The sequence below is a fragment of the Anser brachyrhynchus genome (genome assembly GCF_964034855.1).
Source record: "Anser brachyrhynchus genome assembly, chromosome: 9".
Taxonomy (NCBI): domain Eukaryota; kingdom Metazoa; phylum Chordata; class Aves; order Anseriformes; family Anatidae; genus Anser; species Anser brachyrhynchus.
Window position 1 is genome coordinate 19,238,598 of NC_137703.1, and position 15,443 is coordinate 19,254,040.

General features: G+C 37.1%; 1 protein-coding gene across 8 annotated transcripts in view; it reads right to left on the minus strand.

The window, feature by feature from the left end:
• Positions 1–2,423: 2,423 nt before the first annotated feature.
• PIK3CB (phosphatidylinositol-4,5-bisphosphate 3-kinase catalytic subunit beta) overlaps positions 2,424–15,443 on the minus strand; it is a 109,274-nt gene continuing 96,254 nt past the window's right edge. For all 8 annotated transcript variants that reach the window (XM_080605185.1, XM_080605183.1, XM_080605186.1 and 5 more), the window contains 6 exons: positions 15,148–15,226; positions 7,908–8,075; positions 7,339–7,462; positions 6,155–6,300; positions 4,492–4,624; positions 2,424–3,966 (listed from right to left, as the gene is read on the minus strand). In XM_080605185.1, coding sequence (XP_080461311.1) covers positions 3,829–3,966; positions 4,492–4,624; positions 6,155–6,300; positions 7,339–7,462; positions 7,908–8,075; positions 15,148–15,226 — 788 coding nt within the window. In that variant the 3' untranslated portion in view covers positions 2,424–3,828. The remainder of the gene's footprint in view (positions 3,967–4,491; positions 4,625–6,154; positions 6,301–7,338; positions 7,463–7,907; positions 8,076–15,147; positions 15,227–15,443) is intronic.

Consider the following 15,443-nt stretch of genomic DNA (forward strand, 5'->3'; position numbering starts at 1 on the left):
TGAAATTCCTAATTATATTAATACAATATATTGTGAAAAAGTAGTAATAGAAATACTGATTACATACTTAGAAGATTTAGGCTTGAAATAATTCCTAAGAAATAAAGCTGTGATCTTAGCCTGACATATTAATTATTAAGAGCCCCTAACATTTAATTATCTCATTTCAACAGCTCTAGGAAACTAAAGAGGAATATTGGACTCTATTATATTAAACATATGAATAGGCTCTGTCAAAGGCATTCACTAGAATGTGAATGATTTAACCATCAACACACCACTGTCAATTAAAACAGAAACAAGCATAAAGCAGAAAGGAAGTAACTCCACTGATGAGAGGCAAATCCACGGAAGCTTTTTCCTTAGACAGCAAATATAGGACAAGCTGAACTGTAAAAGCAGCATTTGTCACCAGTAGTCACAAATAAAATAATACAAGGTAAGGAAAGCAAGACCCACCAATTAATCATGCAAAAGAGAAATGGAATATATACAACATATACATTCCATATATTGTATATATACACAACATATAGAACATACATGTTGCATACACCCAGTTTCAGTTGTTTTTAAAAGCAGTGTCTAGGTACCTTTCCCCCGTGAGAAACAATGAAGGACTCGAGAAGCAGGATTGGTTTTAAAAAAAGTCATTTTCCCACTGGAAATGTGCAGATCAGAGTAAAAGTAGACTTGGAGAAAAGCAATTAACATAACATGGGACCATCTGAACTGAAAGTGTTTTATACCCAAATTCACAACTTATGATTAGTTTTTCTACAGGTGCAAAAAACTACATCCTTTCCAAAGCTTTCACAGTCTTTAAAAAGGCTCTATTTCTACTCACTGCTATGAACAAAATCTTGAAACTCTCATATTATAATCCGAGCACATCATGCCTTCTGAATTCTGCAAATGGTCTGAGAGCTTAGAAGAGGAAAAAAAAGATGATCCTGCTCAGCAGAAATTAACCTACCACTTCAACACTACAGCTGGATATTGGCAGGTAGGTACAGAAATGGTTATTGATCTCAAAAAATTCTCAGATTTCTCCTCATGGATGAGGAAAAGCAGAAGGGACAGTCTCTCCTGGTACATTTGCAAAGCAGCTCTGTTTGTTGTTTTTGTTTTCTTTAGAACCAAGATCTCTATGCCACAAAATAGCATAGATTATGGAAACCCAGGGAAAATGGTCATCTGTTACTAACATAGTTCAGCAGACCAGCACTACACTTAAAATTTAACATGAAAGGGTCACAAAGTCAACTCTGGTTACCTTATAAGCACTGCTTAACGTAGGGCTCCTCCCTGAGAAGTCAATCTGGAAAAGCATTCTTGTGAGGTATGCTACCCTCTCAGCAATCTGAAGACCAAATAAGTCTGGTTTACATGAGGAAAATGCATCATTTTCTTTTGCTGCCAAACATGAAAACACACTGTATAACAAGCCTCTAACATTTTTCCCCTCTTGCTAATAAATTGTCAAGAGTAAGTGTAGTGATTTAAAGACAACCAAATGCAAGTTTTTTAAAAATCCTATTTGAAGGCTATTAACCAATACAAATACTGAACAGAGGTAGTATTTTATAGTCATCTCTAAACACAGGCTATTTCAAAGAAGATGGGCAACAAATGACATTGCCCATCTCAAGTACATTTATAACCTGCATTGAAGTCGCATAGAAAAAATCTCATGATTTTTTAAAGATGTTTATCTTTACACCTCACAATATCCCAGTGGTAATTGGGAAGACTTTCCTGCATCTAGAGGTCACTGCTACTTCCTCCGCTTTTATAGATGGGAGTCTAATACACAGGCTAGACTGACTTGTTCTAAGTCTCACAAGAAGCCTGTGGTAGAACATGGAACTTGCTTGCCTTCTTCATGATAGGTGCGAGCAAGGGACCATGCTCCCTCCTAACACATACCTTGCACACTGGCCAGTCAAGATGAACTGGCCAACTGTATCTCAACTTCTGGGAAAGGTTGTGTCTCCCTGAACAAGGCATCCCAGAGATGCTTGAGTACTCCAGCTCACAGACAAATATAACACGTGTAGGAATTATTACTTAGCTAATTCACAGCATGTAAATTTGTATTAGGATAAAATGACTTCTTTCAGAGTTGTCAAATGCAGAGTCATTTCTTTTTAACCCTTCCTCCCATCTGCTTCTATAAAAAAGAAAGGGGGGGGGGGGAATGGCATTCCTTAAATACTACTACATCACTACAATATAATGATAATGAAAAAGAATGTGTTACTTTTACAATATTCTAGAAGCTGGTGTCATTTTATACAGACTAGCCCCAAGAGTGAGGGCAAGAGAATGAGAATCAAACCAGTACGTAAAATGCTATCCTGGCTCTCCAGTTAGGACCAAAACACCCAAACAACCCAAAACCAAAACAAAAAACCCCACTCTCAACAAAGTAAAACCACCTTTAATTAAATTCCTACATAAAACAACATTTCTATGCAAAACAACCGTTTAGTCAAAAAGTAAATATATATGTTTAATTCTCTTTCAAATGTCAACAAGAATTGAGAGCTACCAGTGTTCTTTGGAGAACAAGCAGTAGTTAAAGTCTATCTTGCTGATGTTCAGAAACAGTATGTTACATCTTTTAACCAGCAGTTCCTATTGCACGTAACAAATTTGCTCTCCATTTAAGCACCTAAAAGCCTGGTACCTCACTAAATAAATTAAAACAAATCCAGTTTCTTCAGTAACCATCTTCAACACAGATATCTCGGTAAAGCAACATTACTGCAAGCTTTTAATAAATACAGAAAGAAAAGATTAATGACTTTTCATTGGTGTTTTACGGAATGATCTTTTCTCATAAACACTTGCTTTCCAAAGCATTGTGGTTTTTGGTATGTATGCTCTAAAAATCACTGTACTATATTTAATGAAGATTTTCCATACGTGTTTATAAGTCAGTACATTTGCATGGCACACCTAATCTGAGGATAAGAATTTCTATACATGGCTGTAAGGAATTTCTTGTTGAACCCAAAATAAATTCATCTCCTAAGGAGCTGGAAACAAAGCCCTAGAGGCAGAACGGGAGACCATTATCAAGGGGGGATTTTCAGACATGTTTGGAACTGGCCCAGCTTTCTCTTACTTAAGGACTTGTTTTGTGTGTATTATGTCAGGGGAAGGAAACTGCGCAACCCTGAACATTTGGATGCTGCATCATTTTCAGAGGTGTCTCCCCTTTTATCACCACCTCCTCCCCCCGCATTACAAATGCCTGTCTACTCTTCTTTCGGCAGCAGTATAAGACATTAAGCAGCTCCCTGTAGTACAATGATACCATGGTTGCTATTTACAGTAGAATTAATGCATCTGTGCCACTATGGCAGAATTCATATGAAAAATATACACATGGTCATTTTTAGCTAGATTAGAATATCAACAAAAATTTACTCTTCAAGTCCTGATTTTAAAACAAAAAACAGTTCTGTCAGAGGTCTTCAAACCTCCGATGTGTGTTAGAGTACATTACCCTAACATATAAAACAAATATTTACACCTCCATAAAGTACCAAAGAATATTTAAAAATGCCTAGTAGCTCTCAGCGTGCAAAGTCAGCAGGAACTGATTATCCATGTTGTTCACTATTTGTAGAGACAGTCTTGGGATCAAGCATTCAGAAGCAGAGTGCAAAAGAATCAGAAATTATTTCAGCCCATTTCTTTTTGTTGTTGCCTTGTTTCCTTTCGTATTTAAATAAAGTTTTGTTGGTCCATACTACAGATCCCATTTAAAAACACTTATCAAGGTAACATTCAGCTTAGTGCAAATCCAGAAATCTTCTAGGATCTGTAATCTTTTCGAACAGTGTGAGCCATCCAGTTCACTTTAGTAGTCCAACTTTCCCGGAGTGCTTCATCAAACTTTTGCTTAAATTGCTTTAGTGCCTCTTCCTCACTCTTCCCTAAGGCAAGAGAGTCCTAAGATAGTAAAACAAAACAAGACAAAAACACACACACAAAAAAAAGTCTTGTTAGAAATTTTAAAACCAGAGTTAGATCCTCCTTCACCTCTTAACACAATCCACATTCTGCTTTTTTTCTATTTTGACACTTTTTAGCCTACTATTCATTTAACAATGCATCAATGACATTTTCTGGGTTTAAAGGTAAAACTAAAAAATAATTAAGCAAGTAAGTTTCACCTTTACAGGTCTATGCTTGTGCATTGAGCCACGAGGCAAAACACCCCTGAACTGACTACACATAAGGTGCAGGGATGCAGAATTCGTCACAGAATGGTTGAGAGGAACATGTATTCACTGTTTCCTTTGACTCAGAGGACAGAACACAGACCTTGTTCTACATAGCTGAAAAAGAATGCTTTGAGAACTCTACGGGAATCTTGAGAGAAATGGAAATCAATTAAAATTTATTCATCTTTGAATCAAAATTCACATACTGGAAAAATGTTAGGTCCTGATAAGCTATAAATCTTATTTTTACCTTGAGATACTGGATGTCCTTGACAGAGGTTAGCTCTGGAAGCCCTGCAGTTAACATCAGTGCAAAGAGTGTTATAAATAGGTTTCCATGTTTTCGTAGAATCAAGTATGCTTCTTCACAATACTGGCGGAACCTTTATATGCAACCACAAAACACATGCAATGAACACAACACGAGAACCTACACAGCTGACAAATATGTAATCATTTCCAAAAATTGTTATCTGGACTAAAACATATATCCTAGGAACATGGTAATAGAAAGGACAATTGAGATTTGTAGGAAAAAGTACAGAGATGCCTAGAGAACCTCCAATGCGTTACTACAAAATATCCCATACCTGTCTAACAAGTCCTTAAGACATTGGTACAAAAGTCCAAAAGCTCTACAATAAGCAGAGTTCTTCAGAAAGAACAAAAAAAAGCCAAAGGTAATGCCAGCATTCCATCTCCTTGATAATTTGGTAGGTGAAACGCGCTGGTGATGATATATAGCGGACCTATGCTGGAAAATCAAAGGCTCTATAGTAGTTCCTGCCGATCCAGCCTATCCCCGTAAAGTAATTCCTTCCTGCTAACATGGTCAAAATTGAACTGACTGCCAGATTTGGCATCAAGAGCTGTCACACAGACACTTGAGAACTTACTCAGTATCCCCAGATGCGTCACTGTATTCTGCCCACTGTCTAATCTGTAAATTTCCACAGGAAACTGGAAGACCCCTTCAGACTAAGGAATTACATTTCAAAGAAAAATTCTCTCCTGCGGCAATTTTCAAGTGAAAATGGAATCCTCCTGCCATTTAAAGTACACCGTATTCTGTAGGTCTTGCAATAGCACCATCGCCTAATAGCCTTTACTTCATGCTTTTAAAAATGGAGCTATGGGTTGATTTGCTCACTCTCCAGGAGAGAAATGGTTCGCTGGCAGTTATTTTCCATTCCTCCCAGACACACCATTACAAACGTATGCACAGGTTCTTCTTACAGAAGTAGCCATTATATTTCTCAATCCATATCTAAATGCTTAATTTTATTTCTCTGACAGTAAATTCTTCCTGTGAAGACTGATAGCAATGTGAGAGCAAAACATCCAGAATGACTGTCCAATCGGTGGGAGTGATACAGAAAGGAAAAAGAAAAATCTGCCTTAACAAGTAGGATCTAGGAGTGTAGTTTTCCATCATCACATGCCTTTGTTTTCCATTGTAGGTCTCTAACCCAAGATGGGCTAGCACATTGAATGCACATTGATGGACAGAAAGCGGAGAAGGGAGACTGTCCGTTAAGAACAGTGCTTCATCTTGCTTGAAAAATAGTCTGTGGAGTCCCTCCCTGGTGCCTAGTGCTGCTGAAGGTTTAAGAGTGGGAAACACAAACAAAAACAACAACAAAACAAGCACGGAAGAAGCTGCCATCTCCTGCATCATTTATTGAAGACAAAATGGACTGTACCTTTCCACTGCAAAACCGCAGTTTCTGATGTACAAAGTAAACTTTATACATATTCCAGTTTAAGTAGAGAAGTAGATTGTAACATAAATGCATTGACACAGTTACATGGGAAAATTAGCAAAACCAAATCCACACAGGTTCTTGCTGTGCTGTACATTATCAGTGGAGATCATCTCAGTTACAAAAAGAAGAGATCAAAATAATACTCACCGACCAAATTTTTCAGTGTTCCCTGTTTTTCCTTGTTGTATAACATGAATGAAATCATAGGTGAGTATGAAAGGTACCCGTTCCCTTTTAATTCCAAACTTGGATTTGAAGTTCCCAAGAATATGCCCAAAATCTATATGAAAGAGCTAAAAACAGAAAGCAAAACAAAAAACATAGAAGTGAATAATTTCGCCAGTGAACAATTTCATTTTTCTAATACCTCTGCAGGATGCTGGTATCAAGAACAGTTAACTCATGACATTATTCTCCATAGCCCACGGCTTCAACCCTTTTGGGGTGTTTAGTTTTACAGTGTTTCAAGATTTATTTTAAAAGTCAGTGATATCAACACTTATGAGCAACCACTGCTACAAGTTAACGTGGAAAAGACTAACTCAGTTTCAAGCTTCTGACATCTTACTGGTAATATCAGAAATATTAGCCCAATGATAAGCCCACAAGGCTTAACATCATTGTATCCAAGGGCTTCCTACAGGCAGGAGCAAAGCTAGTAGAATTTATATTAATCCCAAGGAACCTGTGACAGTTTTCCCATTTCATAATCAAAGGGCATTTCAGCTTTCTTCTGCTAGGTAAAGACTTAAAAGAATACTGCAAACATCTATAAAACTCTAACTTTTATAACCATTTCCAGTGTTTTCTAGGCAGAAAAAAAAAAGAGTAGAAAGTAACAATTCAGCAAGCAAATACATTTTTATTTTACCAAGGTTCTAGGTTTTGAGATTTACAGCCAAAGAGTAATACTGGCACTCAGCTGCATATTGAAAATTTCTGCAGCAGTAGCCTGTAGAGACTAACTTCAGGAGAAATACATTGCTCAAGACTGTAATTCGGGTATTTAAGGTTGGTCTTCTGCAGGATACTCTGAGAGGACTTTTATTCAGTGAATCTGAACCATTAACAGGCTTTCAGATGCTCTGAAAAATATCTACAGAACAGTCTCACAGACAAATAATAGCTTACTAAACAGGCATTGGTTGTTCCTTCTACTAGTCTTACATTTAAACCTTCCTTTAAAGCTCTCCTCAATACTCAGTAAATGAAAGAAATCCAACAGCTTTTAGATATAATTCTACTGAGACACTAAAGAAATCAGAGTTTTCAAGGTAATTCTTGTACAAAGGAGATGCTGTTGTTATTCTGCCTACAAAAAGGATTTTTACCTGGCCATTTTTTCTGACCATGATATTGTCACTGTGTCTGTCACCAATCCCCAACACGTAAGTAGCTACACAGTAGCCAGCACAGGACAGAGTAAATTCTTCAATGGCTCGATCCAAGTCATCTCTAAAAACACCAAAACAAATATTAGTGCATTCAACTAGTAACTCATGTCATGCCTTAACATCAAAAAGGATTGTTGCGAGAGAATACTGTATTTGAAGAGAGAATACTGTAGAGAGGGGCTGCACAACCACAAGTAGCTATGGAGAACGAGAGAAATCCAAATACTACGAAAGGCAATGGCATCAAGATTTAAGACCCATGTAGTTTTCTTGGGGTTTTTGTTTGTTTGGCCTAGTCTAGAGTAACTTATTCAACAATACGAAATCAGAATGCTGCAAATATCAGAATTACATCTGGACCACCCTTTGAACACCAAGGGAACCTGAATCTGAGTCAGAGTTTGATATACTAAAACAAAAGAAAATCATACCTGACAGAACAAACACACGTTCCTTAACACCTATAGCTTATAGAAACACTTACAGAAAATATTTACAGAAATTACCCTAAATTGTATTCCTTCAGCCAGTTTAAGAGAGCATCTTTATTGAAGGCAGCAGCAGCAGCAACGTTGCTACTATTTAACTGAATATCAGCAATGGTTTCTGAACTAGAAACAGCCTCAATAAGGCCAGAGTGATCTCCAGTTGCTAAACAGCCATAGGGCAATATCCTGAAACAAAATGAAGATTAATGTTAAAAACAAAAATAGTAAGAATGCTTCATTAGTATACAGATACTTTCAGAGGGTTGAATATTCACTTAACTTGAACATTAAACTCTAAAAGTTAATATACAGATATTACTTGCAAAGTTAAAATATCAGCAATTAATTTAAAACATTCATTTTTCCTACTGCATATATGTATCTAGAAAAAGAAATTATGAGCAACCGTTATTTTTCCATTTTACTGAAGAACATAGTTACTTGTAATTTTATAGGAGAAACTATAGAGGGAGCCCTTTATTTGCATTTGTTAATTTCCTGGCTAAATGAACAACTGTTACACTCAAGTTTATTCTAGACTATAAGTTGCGTAAATGGAAACCAGGGTCTTATCCTTTTGCCCTATTCTTCCTAACTCAACTTAAAATACTAGAAAACCCTTTTGAAAATACACACACAATATAGTATTTTCCTGGTATCGCTAATTTTAAGCGTAGAAAGCTAGTGAAAAACAGGAATACATCTTTCGATTCACCTGATACACAGAATGTTCCTGTGCATTTATACACTGTCTCTAATAAAAAAACCTACAACAATATTGTTGCATTAAAGACACAAATAAACATATAAGGGGACACGTCTAAATAGGTAAGTGCATTTTTCCAAAGCTTTTTGTTCATTTCTGAGGAGTAAAACCATCACATTTGCTTTCTTCAAAAGCACTGCATCACATATAGAGGTGTCTACTTTCATTTTAGGCATCTCAGGTCATGAATAATCTCTCAGTTCTGGACATGGATCCACATATTTAAAAAACAAAACAGATACCCATGCAAAATCTAATTGCAGTACACAGCTATAGAGTAGCACTATAAAGATTTGCAGGACATTAAATTTGCATGTGTGTATAGATAGAAAGCACTGCTGGTGAGGTATTATCTGTATTTTACACAAAACAGGTATTACGTTTGATTGCTTCAGAGCAGAACCACATCTCTTCACTGAGACAGCCTATTATCCCCTCCCACAGAAGAAAAATAAATAAAATTCCAGAAAATTTAATTGGAGCTCGTTGGCATAACGGCTGTGAGCTAACTGAACAGTTTCTCTACCACAGTGATAACACAGCTGAAGGGGTATAAAGCAGTAAGAGCCCTAAAGCTGGGGATTCTTTTCCACTGGCAGCAAAGCAAACAGAAAACCAGATGCAACAGGGTTTTCAGAAAACAGCCAACTTCAAAACAACAACAAAAAAGAAGTGCAGATTTGGAACCTTCTTTCCTTTAGTATTCTAATTATCTCCCAATTAAAAACCCCAAGTTTCTGTGCTGAAGGGTTCTCCCAGCGAACAGCAGGGTGACTGCAATTACCGAACGCCTGCATTCAGGACACGAGGAAGCACTGCCCATCCTTATCACGACATGACAAACGTAAGCCAACTATTGCCAGGTTAAAGTGCACGCTGGCCCTCTTCCATGGCATTTCAACCCACCCTACTTGCAGCTTAACTGGGCACCCGTCCAACAACTTCCCCTTCAAAAGCAAACAATGATGAAAGCCTTCAGTCCCTTGAGGACTGTATGCTTACAACTGGAGGAAAAAACATCCTTGTCAGAGAGACACTTTGACAGGAGTCAAGTTAGGGACAAATCCTCTGGGTCCTTTCCATCTCATCCTGGTCTTTCTGACTTTGACATCTGTCAGCAGGATACGCGCCCTACTTTTTAATGTCGTATAAAGACCACTGACAGATCAATACAGCAATTCTGGATTGATAGATAGGATAATTTTCTTTCTCCACTTCATTTTTCGTCAAGCACCATAAATGGAGGGGAAAAGATGCTTTAATACTGTTCTTAATTTCAATAATTTAATTATTTCTAAATACAACCCCAAGTTCGGGGACTTGATCAACACATTCTCTGGAACTTCGTGTGCAGCAGTTTCAAGACAATGACACACTTTAAACTTGTAACAAATATATTTTTCAAAGGTTTTGTGAACTCTGATTTCACTTGCACAAAACCACTTAACATCAGAATTCACACAAATTAAGGCAGTGAAAACAAAAACTCATTACAGACAGGCAATGAAGTGAAAAACTTGTTGGGAGAACTCCCTCTGTCTGCCCAAGAAGTAATTAGGTATTGAATACTTTTATGACAATTCACCACAGTAAAGATCACTCAACAAAGATTAAATTCCTCAGACTTAGAAAAGCAACAGAAAATCCTAACTTCTCCCTCAGCACAATTTCAATGCTGCAATACAGGTAAAGCAAGAGCAACACCTTTTGGTGCAAGGTTTGCTCTCAAAGCTGCACACTGCAGACCCCACAGCATGCTAGGAACACAGATGTTATGCTCCTCTGCAGTGACAAGCATTTGTAATAGTTAAACATTCCTCATAAAAATAATAGAAAGTTATGTCATCTACTATGATTATGCCCACATGCATGACTTCAGACTTACTTTTGAAGCAAAAATAACAGCTGTAGTTTTAATTTTTCAGGAGGTTGAACCTCTGAAAGTGTCTTTCAGTCACTCTGCAGCTGCAACCTCAATATAAATATTGTTTAAGTGAGTAAGTTTGTTCCATAACTGCCTATACTTAGAGTACAAGAAACAACTAGAGAAACTACAGAAAGAACCAAGGAAGTTTAGTAGCACATACCTTGCTAACGTCTTAGGCAAACTATTTCAATAGTTTGCTTAAGAAATTAATCGGTGGGTTTTTTGTTTGTATGTCTGGCAGGAATTATTTAAAGAATATATATATAAATATTTTTTTTTCCCCCAATTACTCTGGTACTTGGCTGACTGATGCCTAAGGTGAACTGAACTCTGAGTCAGCCTTCTCCAAATGACACAGTAGTGTTCATCTTTGCTGATGGCCTTTGCTGTCTAATGGTTGGGTCTGTACTGAGAAGCAGATGCAATTTGCACCTTAAGTTTTATTCAGCTGTGTACTCCGCAGTCCATCCAGTGACAGCCCAGGATGAAGGACCTACTGGAGAACACTTGCATCCTGCTGCACACACACAAATTTCCTTTTCTGATACAAACCCTGGTCTTGTTCCAATATTTAGTCAGAATGCACACACAGGAACCTAAACAACACAACATACCATGTGTGAAAGACACCACTTTACCCATGAGACAAATTAGTTGACAGTTAAAAACAAACAAACAAAACCAAAAACTTTCTCCTTCACCTTTGCAGATCTCAAAACCCACATATATTTGGTGCCCCTCTCTAGAGCTGAGAAATCCCACTGGGAATTTTGTGCTTGCTTTACACTTCTAGTAGAACACACAGACTGGGCTAAGATTTCATATTAAATTACTAATGAGTAAGTGATTGGGAATTGCAGTACAATTGTAATGGAAGTGATCCTACCCCAAACCCCTCAATGGCAGCATATTGGCTGCCGTGTGATCCCTGCTTCAGAGAAGCTGTAAGATCTGCTGTGACAAGATATTCTTGACTGGGAGTAACTTCTCGAAGAAGACAGAGGCAAGCAGTGAGTGTTTCTGCATTTACATTGGTGAAACAAGTTAGAAGCTCTGCTTTTGCTCGAATGGAGTTATCAAACATTCCGTAGTGGAAAGAAGTTGAAAAGCACAGAATCCATTATGCATCCACAAAAGGAAAAAGGGAAGCAACAGCGTCAGGGAAACGTAAACCTCAAAGGATGATAAAGAGCAAGAAGAAAAGACTCCACTCATTGGCACTGATGTATGAAGCTGGATTTTTCAGGAAATCAGAAATATTTGACACTACTTTTTCACTTGATAGAGATGTCTCTTAACCCAAGCAACGAGAGGCAATCCAAAAGTCCTGACACATGAACAGGGCAACAAAACTCATTATTACTGCTTCTGATTCATAGATTTTGGACTCGTCTCTTCTTAATAAGTATGTAAACTGTAAACATAGATTATAGATCAAAGTCATAACTTCTTAGCTGCACTGTCATCCTCCAGGTGGTCAGAGGGCTGTTTTGCCCAATTCTGTTGCCAGTTAAGGCCATTTCAGAACCTTTCCTTGGCAATTGCCTCATTAAAATCTCTTTGTAAGATGTAGAACTATAGCCCTACCTCAATCCCAGAATTTTATTTTATAATCAGAACTAAGAAAGGATGAATGGAAGGAAGATGCTCACAGTTATGTAAATAAATGGAAGGGGCCAATTATAGAACTGCCATTCTCACTATTTCCCCTTTCTACATTTTTCTTCTTATGAGAGTTTTAAGAAAAATCAGAGCCACGTTTTGGTTTCCCTTTGTTGAGGTTGAAAAAAATGCATTAGTCAGGAAAAGCACATTTGATGACTCCCAATCACTACTCCTGTTTGCTAGGCACAGTGTGTGGCCCTGGCTGGAACCACAAACTAAGCTTCTGGGAAGGCAGCAACTGAACTATGCCTCATCTGGGATTCCACAGCTGCCAGAGGTTGTCCTTGCCCCTAAATGCTGGATCAGTCTCTTCACAGTCTATTTATAATGATATAAATTATCTAAAGTTTCCTCAAATCAGTGTTCAACCTAAAACACACTCAGCTACCCCATAGCAAACATACACTTCCAGAAAAAATCTATTATTCACTTTCCTATTTTATCCCATACTTCACTCTAAGGAATCTTTCCACCAGTAGCACATTTTCCTGGAAGGTTAAGAGATTATCTGTGGGCTGATGTTATGCGCTTTGTGAAGCACATAACGCTTGAACAACAAAATTTGAAAAAATGAGATGAAAGAATCCAAATGAAATATTTCAAATGATATTTAAGTATTTCTAGCCTTATAAACAACAGTTACAATTACAATTAATATAAATGATTTCAGCTCTGCTTCATAGGCATACAAAATTGACTTTATGGTGTCCAAACAGTTCATAATAAAATATGAATCTGATATGAATCTATCTTCCTTAGAACTATTTTTCTATCAAGAAATTAGAATTTGATAATTACCTTAACTAAATCTGGTGCACAGATTGGCTGGAAAAGCTTCCCTCATACTGGAGGGTTCTATTATGATGTTGAACAATGCCTCATACTCTTTGGAATAGTATTTCTATAAAGAAGACGGGCTTATCCTATCAAGTATATGAAGGTAAGAAAGCTGCTTTGGACAAGACTTCAAGATTCAAAGATATTTCTGGTCTGAAAAATGTTTTCTGACATCTAAATGGTGTTTTAACAATAAAAGAATGCTAAGTGAGACTTCAGAACATATGTTAAAGGTGTTTACAATGACTGCAAGCAGGAATGGAAGCTTTAACACAAAATATTACTGAGTTCAACTTCATAAAAACCTCTTTAGTACTAAATACACTAGGACACCATGCTTATTCTCCACTGATTTTTATAATAGCTGTATTAGAACTACATCACTGAAATGGCATCAAAAATGTAGTTTGAAGTAAAAATTTTGAGGAAGCTGCAGAGTATTTTTTTCCGAATATGTAGCAGTGGCTCTAAATATATCACCTTTCCTGCCAGCCTCATCTTACTACAGAATCTTGTCTTACACATGAATGATTGCCCACTGTTTATCAGAATTCAAAAATACAACCGAAAATATGCAGTAATTGGGATTAGCAGGTAGCAAGCATAAAACAGACGGAAATACTTCTTCTTACATACAAATAACAAGACTTTCACCACAGGCTATTGACAAGGCTAAGAATATAAAAAATGTTTAGACTCCAGCAACCATTTATTAGTTTTCAACCTCCAAGCAGAGTATGTAGTTGCCCACCCATCCAGACCGTAACACCCTAACTCAGAGGCAAGAATAGCACAGCAGTCAGACTCAAAAGCATTGCTAAAGTCAGGGTAAGGACATCCCCCCAGATTCAGTCATTTTATCATAGAAGGCAATCTGATTAGTCAGGCAAATTTACCCCTGATAAATCCATATTGACTGTTCCCAATCTTCTAACCCATATAGTAGGTAGAAGACAGACAAACCTGTTACATTTTGTAGGAAATCGCAAAATAAAAATAAAACAAAAATGTATTTGGACAGAAATGTATTCATTTATGGCCATGGCTGCAGAAACCATACGTACCATTAAGAAATAAGACCAACAGAAATAAGAAAATGTTAAAAAAGAAGAGTTTGATTGTTTGGCTATTCCACAACTCTGGTAATTCTCAACTAGATAGTGAAATTTTATTATAAACAGTCCTAACCTCCTATTACCCCACTCTCAGATTAGAATACCTAAAGTTGACTAATTTCTAAAGCATGATTTGCCTGTTAGAGAAGCCTATGTATTCCAGATGCAATCCTCAATGACTAATTTTTGACCAGTACTGCTCAAACACCAGATAGATTACAGAAAGCCTTCACATAAAGATCTTTTCACTGGACAGCAGATTTGCATTCTACATTTGTACCTCACTTGCACATGTGTATTAGAACCTAAGAGCTGTAATTCCCATAAATCACAAAGTGAACTCAACTCCCATTTTTGCATACACCTGAAAAGTCTATAACAGTTAATAGACATGTTTGTTACTTGAGAAATTTATAAAATACATACTTTTGGAAAGCTCACAGACACAAACAAAACAAAGAAAATAACCAACCAACAAATTAAACAAAATGCACAGAACCTGCCTGCTGGACCTTTAGGTCAGGAATTGTTTCCACACCTCATACAATGCTTTTTGTCTGTCTGAAAACCGTAAAATGTTTTCATTTTCATTGTGGAAAGCGCAATTTATAATCACCATGGCGACTTAGATACACTGTGAAAGATACAGTGCACAAGGACAAATATCCTGCTTGATAATAAGTAAAAATCTCAATGTTTAACTTCACTTCTTGCATTATTTCTTTTCATGGCTAAATTATTTTGTAATGTGGGCCATCTGGGGAATAAACTGCAAGCAGAAGCCATCTAGTTAGGTAAGCGCCTTCTATAGCCTGCTCACCTTGGCTACGACAAATGAAACCTTTTGGCATCATTCCAAATGTTTAGGGGAAAGCATACGAACAGGAAAGCTTTACTAGTAAGTGTGGACTCTCCACCGAAATAAACAAACCCTTAAGAGATCCTTACCGGAGATCCAGGCCAGCTTCTTTCCAAAGTATGTCCATCAAACGCAAAATCTGGAGTGTCAACATGTCCTGCCGGAGATCTATAATGGAAGGTTGAAACTGCTGCTTCAGTTTCTCAAGAGCGTTGTAGATAAACCATCTAATATTTATAAGGCTTTCAGAAAAAGCTATCTAAAAATCCTCAATCCTAAATGTGAAAGCAGGATTAACCGTACCATTATGACTGATAACATCTGTAATTTGAAAACTAGTCAAAAAAAGATGCTTCATTTGTTTGCTGATGCTATAGTAAACCAT